The sequence below is a fragment of the Thalia democratica genome, chromosome 6 (genome assembly GCF_965202585.1).
Source record: "Thalia democratica chromosome 6, ktThaDemo2.hap1.1, whole genome shotgun sequence".
Lineage (NCBI taxonomy): Eukaryota > Metazoa > Chordata > Thaliacea > Salpida > Salpidae > Thalia > Thalia democratica.
In genome coordinates this window covers 3800887-3824603 of record NC_139170.1, presented here as the reverse complement: position 1 = coordinate 3824603, position 23717 = coordinate 3800887, and the positions used below count along the sequence as shown (strand labels likewise).

The 23717-nt window shown below is 22.5% G+C and overlaps 1 protein-coding gene across 1 annotated transcript in view; it reads right to left on the bottom strand.

Moving 5' to 3' along the window:
* Nucleotides 1–3547: 3547 nt before the first annotated feature.
* Nucleotides 3548–23717, bottom strand: part of LOC145838132 (uncharacterized) — a 58588-nt gene continuing 38418 nt past the window's right edge. Inside the window, exons 3-4 of the mRNA XM_082945678.1 lie at nucleotides 3676–3813; nucleotides 3548–3552 (exon numbers count right to left, since the gene is read on the bottom strand). Of these exons, the coding sequence (XP_082801804.1) occupies nucleotides 3548–3552; nucleotides 3676–3813 (143 nt within the window). The remainder of the gene's footprint in view (nucleotides 3553–3675; nucleotides 3814–23717) is intronic.

Sequence of the window (23717 nt, the reverse complement as noted above, 5' to 3'; positions counted from 1 at the left end):
TTGAACTTAAGATATTATAACAGTATAACCTTTATTTCAAGTATTTTAGCTTTCTGCCAACAGTAAGAAAGGAGGATTATTTAATAAAAGCTGTATAAATTTAAATTTTGTTAAAAGTCAAGAAATATGTTTACAACTAAAGATTTTTATTTTATATAAACAAACAAACCAATTTAAACTAAAGTAAAATTTGATATCATTCAAAGAACTAGTGATGTCATACAAAAAAAAAGGAATTTGAAATTTCTGTATTAAATGTATAGTTAAGTAAGTTTCGAAAAGTTCAAACAATTTAGATTTCTGTAATATAGAATATATAACAAAGTGACTTCTATCAACTTCTTTTCTAATACTAGCATGTAATATTTGTAATCAATAAAAACAAGCATTATGCTCGTTTTAACTGTTTATTTATATCTACTAAAAATAGCTCCTAATTTTTTACTGAAAATTTAGCAATTAAAAGTTTTGATTTTTTAATACACAATAACATAACTTAATAAAAAAAAAGCAATGTGATTGAAAAGCTTAAAGTGACGTCATACGCAAGAAAAAAATAAACTTAAGCTACAAGTTTTATTATAATATTGAAAGGATTATAAATTATTTATTTATCACACACATTTTTTCATTGAAACTTAATATTCAAACGAGCAAAGAGCTCGACATTAAAAACAAACTGAACTTTTACCTATAATTATTTAATAAACCTGAAATTTGATTAAATAAGTAATGATTTTCACCACAACACTAATAAAAATAGCATCCGAGGTAACCTACGACCAGTTTCGTCCTGATTGGGACTCATCAGGCAGGCGTAGTAACGAGAAACCGTAGTTGAGATCTTACCAGTAGGGCTTAAGTACAAAGTACTGAAAAGACCGTTAAAAAATATCTAAGATTTTTATAAAAAAAGTTGTAGCTTTAAAATTTTAAGTTTTAATAAACTAAATGTTCAAATATAATCAATTAAAGACTTAATAAAAAAAGGTTTAAAATTCTTCTAGACAAGCTTTAAGTATACAATATAACACTTTAATCTGCTCAGGACAAAGTCTTCTTCGTTTTGTGATTATTACACTGGTATCAAATAAATAAAATCAAGAGCATCATGTTAAAAAGAATCTACGAACTTTATTGCACATTAAAAATAACAAAAATTTTGAAAAGGTTTATTCTCATTTTCAATAAACTTAATTAAACAAAACTTCTGAATTAAAGCTATTTTTTAAAATACGTTGATAAAAGGAAAATATACTTTTAATTGATGTTGAAATTACTTTTGATATAAAATTATTTATTAGAGAAATATATTTATAATTCCCAGCATTGTGCGCCTTACAGCTTACAAATAAAAGCAAAGTTGAGACAATTAAAATTATTTTAATAAATTCTTAAACAGTATCCCATAAACGTTGTTTTAAAAAATATGAACAGTACAAAACTAAACAAGTCTTCTTATAGTAACAATTTAGTTTAACAAAAATACTTATGCTAGTTGCGAATGTTAGAAATTTTTGTGCAAACTAGGATCAAAAACGCTAAACGGAAACAAGCTATCATAGATATTTTACTTATCTTCATAGTTGATAATGGTTAGAATATATATTTTGCTCATTTTACGAGCTTGATGCTCGATACAAAACTGAAAAAATTTAATGCAAAACTTTGCGTGTTGCTTATAATATATAGAGAAGAATAAACCAAACGAATGTTTTTAATATGAATAACGTCTGCAAGAATTTATCTTTGCAACATTAAAAAAATAGCTAAAAAATTAGCAACCAGTAAAAAACATTTAAATTTGTTTAAATTTATATTAGTTATATTTTAACACTTAAAAATAGTACAACTGACTATGAGAAAACTAATTAACAATGTTTGAAAAAAGTTTTTAAAACTACTTTTGTTATTATTTTAATAAAAGCTATTGATAAAATTACAATGCTTTGAGCTTTAAATTTAACTAATGAAGTCTATCACAATAAATCATAAGTATAGAACAACACTTTTTTTCTTGTATAATTTTTTTATGTTTTCTTATTTATCAGTTGCTTATAAAAAATTACGTTATTATAAATTTGGCTTTATATAAAAAAACAACATTAAATTTAGAATGAATGACTGATTACAGCTTTACATTTATTTTTTTTACGGCTAGTGGCCTTTTAAAAAATAAAGTTAGCTTTACACATTTCAAACAACATACATTTGTCTTTTTTTTTAATATTTGTAAGTTTTGCAACAAACTAAAGTAGTAGCCCGTTTTAAATTTTATCTTTATTAAGCTATAATGTAGAGAACTTTAATCAAACGAATTTATCAAGAGTAGTAGTAAGTTTTTAAATTATAAAACTACTTTATTTCACAAAAATACTTAAGCTGGTTGCAAAAGCTAGAACTTTTGTGTAAATTAGTATCTAAAACGCTAAACGAAAACAATCTGTCATAGATTTTTTACTTATCTTCATAGTTAACATCAGTTAAAGTATATATATTGATTATATTACGATCTTGATACTCGATACAAAATTGACGAAAATCAGCAGGAAAAATGTTGTGTTTAACTTATAATTTATAGCAACGAATAAACTAAACGAAACTTTTTTGTTATGAAAAACGTCAGTAAGAACTTAATTGGCTTTTTTAAACAAAAATATTGCAATGTTTGAATAATAATTACAAAAATATTAACGTGTAACCACTATATATTGATGATAGAAAAATTTATCAAAGTTCAAAATAAATTCAGTTTATATACTTAAAATCAGAAGTACTGACTTTCAGAAAACTTATAAATGTATTTTTTAAATTTTTTTTTTTAATAATTTTTTTAGTTGTTTTAAAAAGTTTGGAAAAATAATATTCGTTTAAAATTAGTTATTGAAAAGTTTACACAACAAAACATTAGTATAGCACCACAACTATTGTTTATGCATTTTTTAATTATGCATTTACTTCTTTATAGGAGCTCAATAGCTAAAAAAAAGTTTAGTTTAATGAAAGAGTGTATAAAATTGGAATTAAGGACTGAATATGAGTTTACATTAATTAAATTTTTGGCTGCCAGTCACTTGAAAGAGAATAAAACTAGCTTAAAGCTTTTCAGAAAACATACATTTATTGATTTTTCTAAATTTAGTAAAGATGTAAACAAACTTAAACAGCAATAGGTTTTTTAAATTTTATCTCTATTAAGCTGAAAAGTAGAGATTTTTAATCAAACGAACATTTTAAAAGTACTTGAGAGTTAATAGAATATCAACCTGGTTGTGCTAAAATTAAAAAAACTTTAAATGATTCTTAACATCACAAGCTTAATGCTTGTTATAAACTGCAATATGTACACCAACCAATTAAAACAAAATGGTACAAAAATTAATTAAAGTTTCAATAGCAAATTTTGTTTTTCGCTCGCTATCAGCCAATACCGACTATACGTAGTAGCGATGTGTATAGATTGTAAAAATAAATAAGAATACTAAAAACATCCAAAGCACAGCATCCATAGCACGGTGATGCAATATTTTCTCTATTATAGTCTATCTTAATCTGTAATCAAATATAATATAATTGTAAATAACATCAATAAAACCAAATACAATGCTTGTTACAAAATTTGAAAATAAAAAATTAAAATTTTGATAAAAGGTTTAAATTTGTCTTTGTTTGTACAAATCTGTTTTTCAACTATCTTCAGATCTTGTTTAGCTTCGAAACGAATGTTCGACTGAAGCGTCTGAATGGAAAACTCAGGAACGTCCTCACGTGAATACTCAAGCCACAGGTGGGATTCACAAAACTCACGTGCTCCTAAAAAAATCGAAAAATCGGTGTAGAAATTGTATCTTTCGTACTTCACCTCGACTATCTTGCTTCACATTAATATGTCTTCCTCAAGTAAAATGTCTTCCTTTAAAAGTGACCCATCGTGCTATACTTACTTTTTGTGTACTTTTTGTGACACCCACTCCTAATTACCAGAATTGTTGAACACAGCCAAATTAACTAAAATCTCTATTGATATAAACTTTTTAAAAAGAAACACCAACCAAACATTTGTTTTTCACACAAAAAATGTCATAGTAAACTTTTCTACTTAATATATTTTTATTTTATTATTATTATATTGTTTATTGTGCAATGTTGGACTCAGGCATCAAAACCTAAGTCACTTAAACAGGACACACAAAAAGAAAAAAAGAAAATAAACTTATATTCAAAACTTTAAGATAAATTATATATATATATACAAACATAATTTAAATGAAAACACAAAGTTAAACACAATATGATAAACAAATGATCTAAATTGAAAAATCAGATCAAAAAATTCAAATTTATATATTACTTAGTACACACAGTAAAGAAGTTTGTCTAAAATCATGGCTTATAAAACAAATTTCATAACTACGAAATATATAAGTAAACTAATAGTTTGTAGGGGGGAGGCGTAGGGAAACGAATATTTTTTCTTTTGTTACAGTGGAAGCTTAGTGAATTTTACTGGTATTTATCGTATTTAAATCAAATCTTTTTAGCTTTAAACGAAATTGTTCTACCCTCTCACAAGATATTATATCCTGAGGTAGTCTGTTCCACATAGCTTTTGCTCTGTGAAAAAATGTGCCTTGCCACTGACTGTTTTGAAAATCATGTTTACATTTTATTTTCAAATTATTTCCTCTTAGTTGATATTTATTTTGGGAAAAATTAAAAAACTGGTTAAAAAAACTTTTATATTTGCCATTGATAATTTTGTAAAGAAATAATAAATCAAATTCCCATGTTCTATATTCCAGTGATTTCAAGCCAAATTTAATCATTCTATCATTTTATGACGTGTAAGATATGTTGCAACGACTACAAATATGACGGGTAAAACTCCTTTGCACAGATTCAATTTTGTTAATATCCTTTTTTAAATGGGGTGACCAAATTTGGGTACTAAACTCAAGTTTAGGGCGAACGTATGTTTTAAATAGTTTTGTCAGAATTGTAGCAGAACTAGTTTTAAAGATTAGTTTTAAAATTAGTTTTACAGAGGAAAAGTTGAAACTTGGTTTAATTACTATAAAATAAGTCAGCAAATCATTTGCATTTATCGTGTGTTTAACACACTTCAACATTTATCCAGATAGTATAAACGTTTTTTATAATTATTAAAATAGTTATTGAAAAATAAAACTTTATTTCTTTAATCCTATCAAGACTTGTTATAAATAAATTAATAAAGCTACAATAATTATATCAAAGTGTTTAGCGTACACTTATTTAGCTATGCGTATTACACCATTGTAGACATAAGTACAACTTTATTTTAATTAAATGTACAACTTTTTCTCGTACTTTTAAACTTTAAAAGTATATATATTAAAAAACTGAATGTATTGAATTGACCCTTGGTGCAAAATCATCTTCGTGTAATTTCGTTTATTCGTGTAATTTAAACCCGTTCCCAAAAACAAATTGATTGTAAAAGCGTTATATATTTACAAGAGGATGCATAAAAAATTAGCAATCTTTGAACTTTCAACTAAAAATATTTTTCACCTTATGAGAATTGCAAAAACCATATGTGAAAATTTTTTCTGGTTCGAGTAGTAAATATAAAGGCTATTTTTTACTATCTAAATACTCTAATGCAAACTTTATGGGTTGCAAAAAATTTGACTTTAGGGTTTTTAGCTGAAAACTGTTTTACATGTGGTAAATTATCAAAAAAACACACTGTGCACAATTTAAAACGATTGAAATATAGTTCTTTTAATAAAAAAAAGTTGAGTTTAAAGAAAACTACAAAAATGGATAAAAATTACTTGAAATTAAATTTACCTCTACCGAAAATTCTTTAAGTTGTCTATTTTGTGCACAATGTGGTTTTCTATATTTATTTATATGTTTGTGTATATATTTTTTAGTTCATATGTTACTAAACAAGATTCATAATACATTATTAACACAAATTTAGTTAACTTTCGTTTAATTTAACTTCGTTCAATTGATTGTTTATTACTAAATATTTAAATATCTAAATGAAAGAAAAAACTATGTGTAATAGCTCGTAAGAAACTTTAAACGCATGTGGTGCACGACTAGATAACTAAAAGGTTCCTTTTTACACCAGCTCCTTAGACCAAACTTTTGGAAAGCTTTTTTGATCGTTAAATAAACAATATATATATATATAAATAATAAGCAACTTTTAAAATAAGTTTCAGCTGAAAATTATAAAGTTGAATATTTTGAGTCCGATGCAGATTTCATTTTTTTACTTTAGTGCCATAATGACCCTTCATTCAAAAGTGTTTTTGCGCAAACTTGGCATGTTACTTCGTTTTATATAAAGACTTATAAAAATGATTCTTACAGTTAGTTGGATACCATATATTAACCTTGATGCAAAATGTTTTTTTAAGATTATTAGGAACAAATAAAATTTAAACAAGTATAAAAAAAAAACAATTAACAGATTCAAATTTTGTTTCAATTTAATGTTTATGAAATAATATTGCGAGCTTAATACTCGTAAAAAATTTGGTCTGTGAAAGTTCTAGTAATTTATGTAGTTAGCTATAAATTTTATATTGAGGCAAAGAATTAACTAGTACGTTAATATCAATGACGTCACTAAGAATCAAAAACAAAATTGTTTTTTCTTCTTAACTGACTACTTGTTTAAAATAAATTTATAACTTTAGTTTAAGTCTTTAATAACTCAAAACTAGACTTTTATAAAGGAAAAGTAACTCTTTACAATATTCTATAATTTTTTTGTTTTCTTTGTTTAAAAATATTCGTAAAATTTCTTGGATTATTATTAATGTAAAAAATATATGCAAACGAAACAAATAATATGCAAACAAAAAAGATAATTTTTTTAGTGTATTTTATTTATTAAGAGTATATTAATAATTTTCTAGGAATATTATACTGAATTTTGTGAAGTAAAAAAAAAGTTGTAAATAAGTAGTCGGAAATTATCAGTTTAAAAAGGTCATAATTTACTACTCTGTTTCAAATTTTATAAAAAATTTGTACATAGTTTGGAAAAAACAAGTTAAATTACACTTTAAATCTATTTTACTTAAATTTTTAAAACATTGCATGTAACTTGTTATGAAACTAAAATTACATTAAATTAAAGATGATAGATCGAGTTTATATAAATTTCAGTAATGATAATATCATAATAGATTTTAAGTTAAAAATCTTCTAACACAAGTTCTAACTAGTTTATAGTTATACATGACTTTTAAAAAAAGTTTATTATGCAATTTCACTACTTTTCTCTACAAATATAGGTTATTAAAGATGAAACTAAATACTTGTTGCAACTTGAAAACACTTCACTGTAATTTTTGTAAACTAGTTTAAATTTAAAGAGTTTCTAAGGAACTAAGGTTTTTCAGAATAATTAGATCTAAAACATTATATTTAAAAATTTATAAACGACTGACTTTGAATATATATTAAATAAATACTTGGAATTGTTTTAATGTTTCTATTTTAATTTTTAATGTTTTAAAAATACTTTAGCTTCTAAAAAAAATAAATAAAAATAGATATAGTTTTTTACATTTGAACAGAACTACAATCTTTTAAAAAAAATTTTATCGTTCAAAAAAGAAAAAAAAAACAGCAAGTTGGGAAACATCTGAAAAGTCTATATGTGTTTATTAAAATGCTATGAACTTAAATATTTTTATAATTTTTTTTTTTTCTTTACTCTTAATGCTCTTTTTACTCATAAACTTTTTTAACCTAATTCAAATCCCTTATGTAGCAATCACTTTTAAACATGAAATTGTTTTAGAAATAACTTTAGTAAATTTATAAAATTTTTAAGGTTAAGTATCACAATATATCGTGAATAGAATACTTTTATTTTCTTAATTTTAGTTTGAAGTTACATAACTTAATTTCAGTTACTTTATAAAACATTCTAGTAATATTTATCAAAGTTACTTTTTATCAATTGTATAGATATGGTAAAGCAACGATAACAAAAGTTATAAAATTCATTTTTAAGTGTTTCTATAGTACTAAAGCTTTTTTTTTAATGTTACTAAATAATTTAGTTACAAAACTTAATCTGAGTTGTTGACAGATTCAAAAAAATAAAAAAGTTTTTTTTATATGTTTTTATTTTTCTTTTAGGTTTTATTTTTTTTAGTATACAGAATTGCTTCAGCTCCTACATAAAAAAAAGTTACGTTTGATTTTGTATTTGCTAAAAAAATACAGTCTTTGTTATCTATTATTTTGTATATTTTATAACTGTAAGTTGTACGATGTCTAAAAAAAAATCAACTGTTTTCATAAAAGTTTAACACATTTAAAACTTATTTAAATCTTTCTAAAGCAATCTCATTTACTTTTAAACTTTTTTGTGTATAGAAACTTATCAACTTAAATTTCAAAAGTTGTGAACGACTTATGAACTAAAATGTCGATCAAAACAGTCATTAATTTTAAAATGACGTCATGCACTAAAAAAACGTAAACAAGCGTTTTTATTTTAAATATTTAAATAAGTATATCTTCGTTACAATTAAATACAGCTTTTTCTATAATTTTCTAACGGGTAAAACCTCGTAACAAAAACTTTTTTCACCTAATTTACATCATTTATGTAGAAGTAACTTATAAACAGGAGGATGTAGTTGTTTTATAATAGTAAATTTATAAAATTTTTAAGTTTAAATATCACAATAGATCGTGAATAGAATACTTTTATTTTTTTTAGTTCGAAGTTATATAACTTAATTTTAGTTACTTTATGAAATATTCTAATAATATTTATCAAAATTAATTTTTTACTAATTGTATAAATATGGCAAAGCAACTATAACAAAAGCTATAAAAATAATTTTTCTTATACTTTAAATCGTTTCAGTTTTTTGAATTGAGCTAAACTGAGTTAAAAGCTCCTATTGACGTAACAAATTTTATAAAACAAATCATGTTGAGTTTAATTTATACATATATATCTAAAACTAACGATAAAAAAAGCATTTAAATTTTTCTTAATTTTGCACGATAACCAAGCTCGCTATTCATGATTATACTAAGCCAGGTTTATTTTATCAAATAGTATTTCAAATACAAATCGAAACTACTTTATTAAAGCTGCAATGTCTGAATTCTTACACAAAACTCAGATTTGGCTTTTAAGTAGAATTGTAAATTTAAACTATATACGATTTTTGATGTTATAACTTCAAAAGCAAAATAGTTTGTATGGTGACTCAGTTCTTGCTTTTATTAGGTATTGTGAACTTTAAATTTTTATAATATGATAGTTAGTTTAATATTCTTAAAAGCTTTTGAATAGATTAATTAAAAGATTATTAGGAACAAATAAAATTTAAACAACTATAAAAAAAAAAACAATTAACAGATTCAAATTTTGTATTAATTTAATGTTTATGAAATAATATTGCGAGCTTATTACTCGTAAAAAATTTGGTCTGTGAAAGTTCTAGTAATTTATGTAGTTAGCTATTAATTTTATATTGAGGCAAAGAATTAACTAGTACGTTAATATCAATGACGTCACTAAGAATCAAAAACAAAATTGTTTTTTCTTCTTAACTGACTACTTGTTTAAAATAAATTTATAACTTTAGTTTAAGTCTTTAATAACTCAAAACTAGACTTTTATAAAGGAAAAGTAACTCTTTACAATATTCTATAATTTTTTTGTTTTCTTTGTTTAAAAATATTCGTAAAATTTCTTGGATTATTATTAATGTAAAAAATATATGCAAACGAAACAAATAATATGCAAACAAAAAAGATAATTTTTTTAGTGTATTTTATTTATTAAGAGTGTATTAATAATTTTCTAGGAATATTATACTGAATTTTGTGAAGTAAAAAAAAAGTTGTAAATAAGTAGTCGGAAATTATCAGTTTAAAAAGGTCATAATTTACTACTCTGTTTCAAATTTTATAAAAAATTTGTACATAGTTTGGAAAAAACAAGTTAAATTACACTTTAAATCTATTTTACTTAAATTTTTAAAACATTGCATGTAACTTGTTATGAAACTAAAATTACATTAAATTAAAGATGATAGATCGAGTTTATATAAATTTCAGTAATGATAATATCATAATAGATTTTAAGTTAAAAATCTTCTAACACAAGTTCTAACTAGTTTATAGTTATACATGACTTTTAAAAAAAGTTTATTATGCAATTTCACTACTTTTCTCTACAAATATAGGTTATTAAAGATGAAACTAAATACTTGTTGCAACTTGAAAACACTTCACTGTAATTTTTGTAAACTAGTTTAAATTTAAAGAGTTTCTAAGGAACTAAGGTTTTTCAGAATAATTAGATCTAAAACATTATATTTAAAAATTTATAAACGACTGACTTTGAATATATATTAAATAAATACTTGGAATTGTTTTAATGTTTCTATTTTAATTTTTAATGTTTTAAAAATACTTTAGCTTCTAAAAAAAATAAATAAAAATAGATATAGTTTTTTACATTTGAACCGAACTACAATCTTTTAAAAAAAATTTTATCGTTCAAAAAAGAAAAAAAAAACAGCAAGTTGGGAAACATCTGAAAAGTCTATATGTGTTTATTAAAATGCTATGAACTTAAATATTTTTATAAATTTTTTTTTTCTTTACTCTTAATGCTCTTTTTACTCATAAACTTTTTTAACCTAATTCAAATCCCTTATGTAGCAATCACTTTTAAACATGAAATTGTTTTAGAAATAACTTTAGTAAATTTATAAAATTTTTAAGGTTAAGTATCACAATATATCGTGAATAGAATACTTTTATTTTCTTAATTTTAGTTTGAAGTTACATAACTTAATTTCAGTTACTTTATAAAACATTCTAGTAATATTTATCAAAGTTACTTTTTATCAATTGTATAGATATGGTAAAGCAACGATAACAAAAGTTATAAAATTCATTTTTAAGTGTTTCTATAGTACTAAAGCTTTTTTTTTAATGTTACTAAATAATTTAGTTACAAAACTTAATCTGAGTTGTTGACAGATTCAAAAAAATAAAAAAGTTTTTTTTATATGTTTTTATTTTTCTTTTAGGTTTTATTTTTTTTAGTATACAGAATTGCTTCAGCTCCTACATAAAAAAAAGTTACGTTTGATTTTGTATTTGCTAAAAAAATACAGTCTTTGTTATCTATTATTTTGTATATTTTATAACTGTAAGTTGTACGATGTCTAAAAAAAAATCAACTGTTTTCATAAAAGTTTAACACATTTAAAACTTATTTAAATCTTTCTAAAGCAATCTCATTTACTTTTAAACTTTTTTGTGTATAGAAACTTATCAACTTAAATTTCAAAAGTTGTGAACGACTTATGAACTAAAATGTCGATCAAAACAGTCATTAATTTTAAAATGACGTCATGCACTAAAAAAACGTAAACAAGCGTTTTTATTTTAAATATTTAAATAAGTATATCTTCGTTACAATTAAATACAGCTTTTTCTATAATTTTCTAACGGGTAAAACCTCGTAACAAAAACTTTTTTCACCTAATTTACATCATTTATGTAGAAGTAACTTATAAACAGGAGGATGTAGTTGTTTTATAATAGTAAATTTATAAAACTTTTAAGTTTAAATATCACAATAGATCGTGAATAGAATACTTTTATTTTTTTTAGTTCGAAGTTACATAACTTAATTTGAGTTACTTTATGAAATATTCTAATAATATTTATCAAAGTTAATTTTTACTAATTGTATAAATATGGCAAAGCAACTATAACAAAAGTTATAAAAATAATTTTTCTTATACTTTAAATCGTTTCAGTTTTTTTAATTGAGCTAAACTGAGTTAAAAGCTCCTATTGACGTAACAAATTTTATAAAACAAATCATGTTGAGTTTAATTTATACATATATATATTTTAAACTAACGATAAAATAAGCATTTAAATTTTTCTTAATTTTGCACGATAACCAAGCTCGCTATTCATGATTATACTAAGCCAGGTTTATTTTATCAAATAGTATTTCAAATACAAATCGAAACTACTTTATTAAAGCTGCAATGTCTGAATTCTTACACAAAACTCAGATTTGGCTTTTAAGTAGAATTGTAAAATTTAAACTATATACGATTTTTGATGTTATAACTTCAAAAGCAAAATAGTTTGTATGGTGACTCAGTTCTTGCTTTTATTAGGTATTGTGAACTTTAAATTTTTATAATATGATATTTAGTTTAATATTCTTAAAAGCTTAGACTTTATATATAGTTATACTTTGCTTTAATTAAAATACTGTCTATTATTAATTCTAATAAAAAAAACTTTAGATATGATTAAAACTATGATGTTAATAATTTATGAAATTTACGATTAGGAAGCAAACTAAAACACTTAGGTAAATTTGTTAATTTGTAAAATATTTTTGTAATAAATTCATACAAATAACTATTTTAACTATATATTCTTTTAGTAAAACACAGCTGAGAAAAAAAAAATTGACAAAAAAAAAACTTTTTGTTAAGGTTTTTTCTGTAAATTCAATGTTTTCATTTTTTGATTAATTGTGTTTACTTTTTAAACTTCAAAAATATGTTTAAAGTAACTTAATTATATGTGTAAGTTTTAAAAAGGACCTTTTTTTAAAGAAATTTTGAAAACAATAGTATTTTTTATTTGACTTCTGTTGACGTCAAACAAGATAAAAAACTAAGTTCAGGTTGATATTGTGAATTTAAATTAAAAAGTTTTTTAATTTTACTGAGCTGCATTAAATAGGTGAATTTCAACGAGTAGAAAACTCGCAACATTACATTTTTCAAAACTAATTAACTGACGCACAAAAAAAAAAAGTTACTTAATTATTAATATATCGATAGATTGAATTTTTAAGTTTTAAATCTACAACAAATCGTTATGCTCATAAGCAATACTAAATATCATGCATTTCATTTAAATATTTTTATATACGTTTATTTATATGTTATTTGAAAATATCTTAGTTTCCTCTTGTTGCGACACCTTTTAATAAAGTCTTTTAATTTTAAGTTTTAGGATTAATGTATGATTTCTAGTAAATGAAATCTACTAGTATCTAATGATAAAATTATACCACTAAATGTCTTTCATTAAAAATTTGAACGAGCAGAAAGTTAAAAGTAGTTTTTCACTCAAAGATGATTACAATCACTATTAAAGTTTTTATTTACACAAAGTTCTGTACATTTAGTCACTATTCAAGTTTTTTATTTATAGTTACAATAAATAGAGTGTTTTATGGATATACTAGCGAACAACATGTTTTAAATATAATTATTTACTAGTGTCATGGAAGCTACCTAATAAATTAACTTCAATATATTAGTAAATACCTAAGACATATACTTAAAAATTATCGTTTAAAGATACTTTTTAATTATTTATTATAATCGTATAACTTTTCATTTAATTAAGTTTGATTAATATTACATTTTATTTCAAACTAAAACCTAAAATGGTATAAAATAGTTTTACTTTGTACGGTTCTTTAAATAAGATGTATTCTAAAACATTAATTAACTTAGCTTACCTACAAACAAAATAAAAGTACTAATATCCAATAATAGACATTTTCTAGCTAAAAATTAAAGTTTGAAAAATATTTTTAGCTTCCAATTTGCTGCATTTTACCGTAATTCTTAGCTAACTCAAAGTTGTATACTTTATTCAGAGCTTTAAAAACAGTTTAATAAAAAAACTTGTCTAGTTTCTAACATATTTATTAAAAATTTTGCTAAACTGAGTTTAAAGTTCCTATTGACATCATAAACTTTAAACAACAAATATTATTGATTTAAAATTTATAATTTATTCTAATTACAAAATGATTTGTTTACAACATCCTTTTAATTTTGTACGAGCACCAAGCTCGCTTATTTATTCGTATTATGTTAGACTTAACTAGTTGATACTATATCAAATAAATCTTTATCAACTCTAATGAAATTTTTAATGTGTGACTATTCAAACAAAAATCAGTCCTGGCATTCAAGTAATAATGTGAACTTTAAGCTAAAATAAAGTATGTTTAGTTTATAACTTCAAAAACATAAATACTGTGTATGATTTTAATTTAATTAAATTAACATATACTATCTATAAAATTTTCTATAAATTAAACACTTTAGTAAATTCATAAAGCTTTCAAATTAAAAATATCTACAGGTTGTAAATAGATTTGTTTTTTTAGCTTAGTTTGGAGTTTGATAAATGAATTTCAGTTATTTTAACAGATGTTCTACTTATTTTTATCAAAGTTACTTTTTACAAAATGTATAGAAATTTTAAAGCAACCATTATTTATCGTTACAAAAAATATTTTTCTCGTAATTTAATTTGTTTCATTTTTTTTAATTGAGCTGAGTTGTAATTTCCTATTGACGACATAAATTTTATTAAACAAAAAATGTTGAGTTCAAAATATATATATATATTTTTTAAACTAACTATTAAATAAGTTTTTAAATTTATCTCAATTTTGTACGAGCACTAAGCTCGCTATTCATGATTTTACTAAGCCAGGTTTATTTTATCAAATAATATTTCAAATACAACTAAAAACTACTTTAGTGAAACTGTAATGTCTAACTGTTCACACAAAACTCAAGTATGGCTTTTTAGTAGAATTGTAAAACTTAAACTATATGGGATGTTTAATGTTATAATTTCAAAAGCAAAACAGTTCATGCGGTTATCTCTAATTTATTTAGTAAAAACTATCTATTAAATGGGTTATAAATATAACATAATAATATAAATATAAATATGGATTATTAGGTAGAATTCAAATTATAGTTCTTGTAAATTATTTAATTAAAGATGAGCAAATGAACAAATAATTTTTAACTGAAAGAATTTTGCAGATATTTATTACATACAAAATAGGTTTGTACTTAAAACTTTAAACAGTTTTCAAGTTGTATTTTAAGTATTTTAACCTACTGTCAACAGTAAGGAAAGGAATATTTAGTAATAGCTACATAAATTTAATTCATTTTAAAGTTAATAAATATGGTTACAACAAGTTTTTTTCCATACATCAAACAAATCAAGTTAAAATAATTTGAAATTATGTATTACTCACAGAACTAGTGACGTCAAACAAAAAAAAAATGCAAGTCAAATTTTTTTGTTGAATTTAAATAAAAAAACTTCAAAATTAAAATTGAATAAATAAAGAATCTATAGCAGATAACCTTCATCAACTTGTTTTCTGATACTAGCGTGTAATACTTGTAATCAATTAAAACAGGTATAACGTTCGTTACAAGTGTATATTTATAAACATTATAAACAGTTTCTAATACAAACAAAATCGAGCACTTTCAGTGGAGTTACTAGTTTTAAAATCATAAATTAGCTTATATATTAACGATAATTCGTTTTAATGTTCACAGCTTCTAAACTAATATTTTTCTATACATTATTTAAGGTTAGCAATTTCAACGTTACTTTGTTAGTTAGTCATGTTATGGTAGGAGTATCAAGGAAATATTTACTTTTCGAACACATTTATCTAACCTTGATAAAAATTTGCAATAAAAAATAGATAGATCAGTTACAGCAATTATTGTACTACAACTAGGTAATTATATTTTCTAAAAAGATAAAAATAAAAGAAACACAACTTAGAAAACATTTTTTTGAGCTTTTATTATGAAGATTACCGTAATTCTTTTCATCTATAAAATAAGACTTCACTTTTAATATTAACATACAAACTTGAAATACACTGTTTTTTAAAGTTTTAAGGTAATATTATATCTAATGACATGACAAGTAAAATGTTATCATTTAGTTCAAAAAGTCTATATTAGCTTTAAAAAAATATGTTATTTTTAAAAGTTTGAATTAATTTTTAATATTTTTCTTATTTTTTATTGGTGTTGAACTTACTATTATTTACAATTTATGAAAAAAACGTGTTTTGTAAGTAAAATAATTATAAATCTCAGTGATTTTTAAACTTTATATTTTTTTATCACACATAAGTAATACTATAGCTTAATGAAATAAGAAATGTGAATAAAAAGGTTATAGTGACGTTAAACGCAAGAAAAAAAAAACAAACTTAAACTACAAGTTTTAATATATAAGTCGACGAAAACTTATCTCCTGTTTTATTATTTATGTTTGTAATGAAAATTAATTTTTTAAGCAAACAAAGGGCTTTAGTTTTAAACAAATTTGAACTGTTGCTTATGATTATTCAACAAACTTGTTTTTATTTATTTAATAGATAACGATCTTCACTAAAACACCAACAACAACAGATTCTGAGACAACCTATGACCGGTTTTGTCCTTATTGGGACTCATCAGGCAGGCATAGTCGCGATAAACCACATCTGAGACCAAGCTTGCTTATGTACAATATCTATGTTAAACTTAGAAACAAGTTTATTTTTCCTTATGATAAACTTTCGTTGTAAAATTTTAATAAAGGTTTTTAAAAGCACATAATAATGCTAGGTAATAAAAAATTAACTTTTGTTCAACAGTCACCTATTTAATTAATAATTCTAATAATTGTAAGGCAAAAAAACTTTGTTAATTTCAAACAAACATTATGTTTCTAGTTTAGATATAATTTAGATTCTTCATTTGTAACAAAAAATAAAATCATTATTGCTTTCTATATTACCCTACACTAAAATTTAACTATCTCAACAGTTTTTTATTTACTGCAACAGATTTTAAATATATATATAAATTGCGAGCTTTAAGCTCGTTTAAAATTTCCTAACACGTTTTCTTACATTAACCGGATGCTTCTTTGTTTTCAAAGAAAAGCCTTAAATCTCTCCATAGTTTACATGACGTCACGAAAAACTCAATAAGAACTTTTGTTGATAAAACATAAACTTTCTGTTCATTAAGCTATTGGTAGCAAACAAAAGTCGTATTTTAAATCACAACTAGCTTATAATTGTAAAACTATGTTTGTATATGTAATAAAAAATCAGAACTGTCTATAAAACTTTAAATAGATGTTTTTATTTGTATAGTGTAAATTTGTATTACCTGATTATTTGAATTCCACGACTGCTTTAAACTTTTCATAGAATAAATAAGTGATGTTAAATTTTGATAAGTTTTTTTAACAATTAAATTTATTACAATTTTGTCTTTAAAAATAAATACTTAATATAATCAATATTAATTTGTATGATGCTAGTATTTCATGCATGAAAATTTTGTTTGAAAATTTAACTGGTCTTTTAGTAAACTTGTTTACTATATACAATTAATGTTAAATATTGTTTTCTTAACAAGCGAATTTGCTTAGTGAGCTCTATTTGATGTCACGTACATTATAAAAACAAATTTAAGCTTAAGCCAAAAGTTTATAATCAAGTAATACTTTTAAACATAAGATGAATTGAAACCTTAAAATTTTTACGAGTCAGGCTCGTAGTATAAAACTGTTATGAACTAAAACATATAACATTACGAACTAAACCCTAACTTATTTTTTGTTATATAGTTCTAAGTAAAAAATAATTGTATTTTGTTTTTCTGCCAAGATAACCTTTGTAAAATTGAATTAAATTTAGTTTATTGCATCAATACAAAGATAGATTACTTTTTCTTGTAAATTTGATCAATAAAAAGTTACAATTAATAAAACTATTTTTTTGTTAGTTTAGTTTTGCAGTAAAAAATAACCATATTCTAAAGATTTTTATTAAAAAAAATATATATACAACTGCACCTGTTTTAGTTAATCGAATATTTTTTTATGAAACTAATGTGTTTTTACTATAAACATCATACTTAATTCGAAACTTAGTTAAGCGTTAGTTTAAGGAAATAAGTTTTTGAAAAGTATTTTCTGATTAAAATTAATTTAGATTTCAAACAACACCCTTGGATTCAACTATTATTGTTAAAAAAAAAGTATAGTAAGTATTGAAATATAAATTAAAAAATGACAGGTTTCATATCATTTATTTAAAATAATAAATAAACGTGTGTGTTGTTTTTTATCACAAATAAGTCTACTCGTAAAAAAATAACTTATAACAAAATATTCTGCTTTCCAGTTTATCAATAGAAATATTTTTCTGCGCCTGCATGAGTTCATTTAGTCTTCTCTTTTGTTAATGCATTTTTTATCATTTTCAAGTATTAATAAAGTTTCTTTTAACCACAACCTGCATGTTGTTATTACTTGTTTAAACGTTCTTTCTGTTTTGTTTTTTCCAAGTTAACTTATAGTTCTTTTATTTTCATTTTTTAATTTATATGCTAATTTTGAAAATTTAGTTGCTTGTTTGTATTGAGAGTAGATTTTTCGCTTGGTTTGCTATAAGTTATGATATTGTTTGTTGCTATACGTTTTTTCAGCTGATTGGCACTTAGTCTTATGTATATTTTTGATGAATTGTATGTTTTTATTGTTATCTGGTGAATGACATTTTCTGCCCTGTATTCTCCTTCTTGCGCTGTTCGTTTCTTTCTGCAGTTACATGATACATATTTGTTTGTTTTTTGCTATTTATTAATTTTTGTTATCGTTTATTATTATTGTTTTAATTATTGTTATGCAGCTGTAACTTAATTTTACATTGTCTTTGTTTGAATATTTTTTAACTTGCTATTTTCTTCAAAACGCAATCACATTTAGTTAAAACAAATAACTATATAGACAAAAAATGTTTTTGGAAAATTATACCAATAAGTGTTTTATGTTAGATCAAACGAGCTTTATGTTTTTGTTTGTTTTAAATTTTACTTATAATCAATTAATTTTAATATTATTAACAAAATATTAATCTCAGTTGTACTTGTAATATAGTACGAGTATTATACTATATTAATAGAATTTTTACACAAAAAAATTTATCAAAAAATTAAAAGTTTATACTTTCTTTTACTTATAAAACTAGTTAAAAGATAGAAGTACTGTAAAGTATTGTCTTCTAGTATAACAAATAACTTTTGTTGAACTTGATATTCTTACTTATTTAAGATATACTTGAAAGCTAAATATCAAAATTGCTTTTTCGATTATTATAAGTTCTTTCATTAAATTTTTAAAGTAATTGAGAACTTAAGTTTTAGAAGCATACAAAACTTAACAGTCATAATAAAGCATATAAAACTGACAAATGTCCTTTTTTAATTTAATGTTTTTCTTTATTTAGTGCGCATGACATTAAGCTTTAATTAAGCTTTTAAATAATTATAACAGGTAAATTTTGTAGCATAATTTTTTCATGAAAAACGTTATATCTTAACACTTAAAAAAAATTATTTTGAAAAATAAAAGATTAATTTTTTATTGTAAATGGAACAGTTTTAAATAAAATAAATAAAAACATCAACTTTCAGCGTTAAAAAGTTGCTAATATTTACAGACTCAGTAAAAATAAATAGATCGTGCATTAATTTTTTTATAAAAAATAATTATAAAGATTTAAGTATTAAAAACTTTTACAAGTCTTTTTCTTATATATAAAAGTTTTAGCCTAAACTTTTTTGTTGTAATAAAATATTACATGTAAAATTTACAAACAAAAAACTAAATAGTTTTAAATTAATTATGCTGAAGTAAAATGAAGCATTTTAGAAACTTTAAGTGTTTAGCATATTGCATCATAAAATAAGCTTAATTCTCAGGTACAATTATCATTTACATGTTTATTGAAACTTTTATTTTAAAAATCTAATACTATTTATAATACATAAAAATTGTTTTAAGTAAAATAAGAAAATCTATTTTTTTTTTTAATTCTATATATTATAAAGTTTAACAAAAAGCAAAATGCACTTTTTTACAAAGTGTAAAAAATTATCAGAAAATAAAATATACTGAGGATTTCTTGAAACAACGCAAGGAAGATAATCAAATTTTACATAAAATCGTGTAGTTAACACGTGATGTGAGTTGATGCATATTTGAACGAGCGAAGAACAATTTAATAGCGTAATATATTTTTGAAATAGCGTAACAACTATTTATAAGAAAGTTAACTACAGGTAATAAAACAAAATCCAGGCATAATTTATTTTTTTCATGTTTATACTTTAAACAGCTTACGGTGTATATTATATAGTTTCAATAACCGATGCTTTGCAACGTCGACTTATTTGAATGTTATATCTTTAAAATTTCGTAAAATTTGTTTTGATTTAATTTTTAACTGATTTATAAAAACATAAAGTTTATAAAAAGTATAACAAATATAGATTTAACGTCATTTTTTAATAAGGCAAGTAAATATCAATTTTAATTAAAGATATAAATAGGCAAACAAAAAATTTGTAATAAAATACAACTTAAACGTAAAATTTTATTTTTGTTCATTATTTTAATTTTTATTATTGTTACATATAAAAGTCTTTGAGTTTGTTCAAATCCATAAGTATATACGTAATGCTACACATAACTATTAATACGTACTGCGGTAAATATTCAACTAACAAGTTTTATAAATCTTAATAACTATTTTTTTATTATCTTTAAAACTAATGCTTGTAAACGTAAAATATTTTTAAGTGTTTTTTCAGAAAGAATTATTGAAGTACTGAAATATTGAAAAAAGTACTAATATGGATAGACATATTTTTTTAGCTGAACAAAAGTATTTTTTAAAACAATGATTTTAGCTTTAAGGTTTGGTAATAAAAAAAGTCTAACATTTGTTAGTTTATTTTTATTTCATATGTTAACCGTACATTGACAAACAATCAATTTAAAGTAATACACTCAGCTAATTATTCCAAAATAGTCTTTAATTCTAAAAAATAACTCATTTCAATGTCCTGTGCTGGAAAAGACGTTAAAAGGTATCTGTTATCAGCAATTCTTATATATATATATATTTTTATTTAAATAATTTAAATTATAACGAATTTTGTTAAATAACTTATTTATTTAGATTTATTCAAATACTTAATTTTTATTTGAGCTAAATTGAGTTTTAAGTTAATTTTGACGTCATAAAATTTAAAAAACAAATCATATTGAGTTTCAATTGTATATACGTTCTAATCTAACAGATATTAAGCTTGCCAAAATTGCCTAAATTTTTACGAGTATCTAGCTCGTTTATTTGAATGTATTAAGCAATATTTATTTTAATTAGTAGTATATCAAGTACAACTCAAACCAATTTTAGTGATGTTATAATGTCTGTTTATTCACACGACAATTAATTCTAGTTTAAATAATACATTAGTCTGTGAAACATAGATATACACTATCTAATCAAATAAATTAAGAAGCACAAATCTTTAATATATTTACACTTTGATTTAATTAATATACCATATTCTAATTTTTAAATTAATGAAGGTGATGAATATCGTTTAAATAATGGAGTCCTAAGTTGTCAAAATTAATTTTATAAAGTAAATTGTGAAACTTAAGAAAATTTCTTATTTGTTTGCTAATTACTTGTATTAATTACATACAATTATACAGTTGTAGTAAAAATATAAATATATTATTTGTAACAATACTAGTTAATATAAAATGTACATATTATTATAATTACATGCAGTACTAAAACATATACAGCTAGAAAGAACAAATTACATTAAATTAGGGTTTTTTAATTAAATGTTTTGATAACAATTTTTTAATACTCAACTATTGAAATGTGTTTACTTAATAAATTTCAAAATAATTGCTTAAACTAACTTAGTTGTATTTGAAGCTTATTTTAAAGCAAAATTTAAAACAAAAATATTTCAATTTAGACTTCTTTGACGTAATGTAAAATAAACAAGCAAATTTATTTTTATCGTAAAAAGATGCCATTAGTCTGAAAACATTTTAACGAGTTGTAGGCTTGTAATAACGTTCTTTCTATGCAAAGATTAGTATAAAGTGTATAACTAAAGAAGTTTTTTTTCTAAATAATATTATTCAATAACGAAAACATATAAAAAACTTAAACTTTTAGTAAATCATTAAAGTTGTTAACTGTTGTACACTGTTCGCCTGCTTATAATTTCAAATATAATCAAAAAAATTATACCTATATGTTAACTTTAAATATTTTAGTTTCACCATATTTAGACACTGTTAAAAATATGTTTTAAGTATAAGTTTTCGGTATAATTAAATAAGTTAACCATTTATAATTTCTAAATTTATTCAAAAGGTAGTTACACATTTTACATGATTCTAACCAGGGACAGTTGCATTCATTTTTTAGGATACAATAAGTATTTTATTTAATTTAAGTAACATTGAAACATAACTTTTTACTTAAGAACTTTTACAATGTATTGCTTTGAAAATAATAAGCTTTTTGCTCATGAAATGTTAATTTTGACTTGTGACGTCATTAATAAGAAAATAAATTAAAGCTAAAGTCGTATATATTGACTTACTCATCTATTCAGATATTAACCAAAATTTTGCTGGCCAAGTTTTATACGAGCGTTAAGCTTGTTACATTTGTTTATGTTCACTTTTATTGACTTTTTGTCATATTTTATTCTTTACATAACAACTAATTACTTATAAAATTTAAAACTTTCTTAACGTAAGGTTTTTAAATAACATTTTTTTTAATTTAAGTTTTCGTTTCTAGTGATGTCAATAATTAAAAAAATAAAGATTAACTTTAGTATATATAAAATCTCATTTTTTAATGTAGTTAATTTTTATTATTTTTAAAACTTATATGAAAGTAATGCTCACTGTTTAAATAAATACAAACTATCAAATTTATTTAACCACAGTAAATTCAGTCAAATTGATTTTGAGTATGATTCTGAGTTCCTATGATATCTTATGCTTTTCAGATACCATAAAGGTTTCAAGATTCCAAAAGTAGCTTAATTTAATTTATGGTAATGCTACTATATTTATTCATTAATACAATTTTTAGATATCCTGTTTTTTTTTTGTCTCATAGTCACTAGTAATGAAATTCAAAACTGATACAAAATAAAGTTGTTTGCTGAGAAAAGTTTTAATTAAGTTTTAGATTGTAAATTATATTAATCTTATAAAACATAATAAGAGGTTAGTAAACAAGTTCATAATATTTCTAAAAAATAAGTTTAAGTAAAACAAGAAGTGTAAGTAAAATAGTTTTAAATTAAGAAATGTATTCGTTATATTAAAAATATTAGTGCTAAAATATACATAAGTTTATTAAGGACTAAATATTATGATTGCTTATTAATCACATAGTGTTTTTTTACTGAAGATAATGTAAAATTTAGTGTGTAGAAACAAAAAACTTGTTTAATTTAAATTGAGATAATTAACATATTTGCTTTAATTAATTAACAAATAAAAATCGCAATTTTGAATTATACAAGTAAAGCTTAATTTTAAAAGGTAAAATTATTAAAATTCCAGTTCAATATCACTGAGCAACTTGTAATATATTTAATTAGTTAAATATAACAATTTTTTTCTAACTCAATTGTTTAACTAACATTTAAATATATGTTTACATCTAGAACTTGAATAGCGGACGCAAACTTGTTTTTGCGACAAAAATGTTACCTTGAATTAAATTAAAACTTATGCTACAAGTGACGTCACGAGCAGAAAAACGCCAATGGAGGTTTTAGTTACACTAATATATAAAAGTAATGCAGTGAATTTAAAAGACCAGATGTTTACTTAGTAGCTATTAGTGCATATTTGTAAACGAGCTTTAAGCTAAAAAGTTAAAAGAGTTTTTCTTAGGAATATTA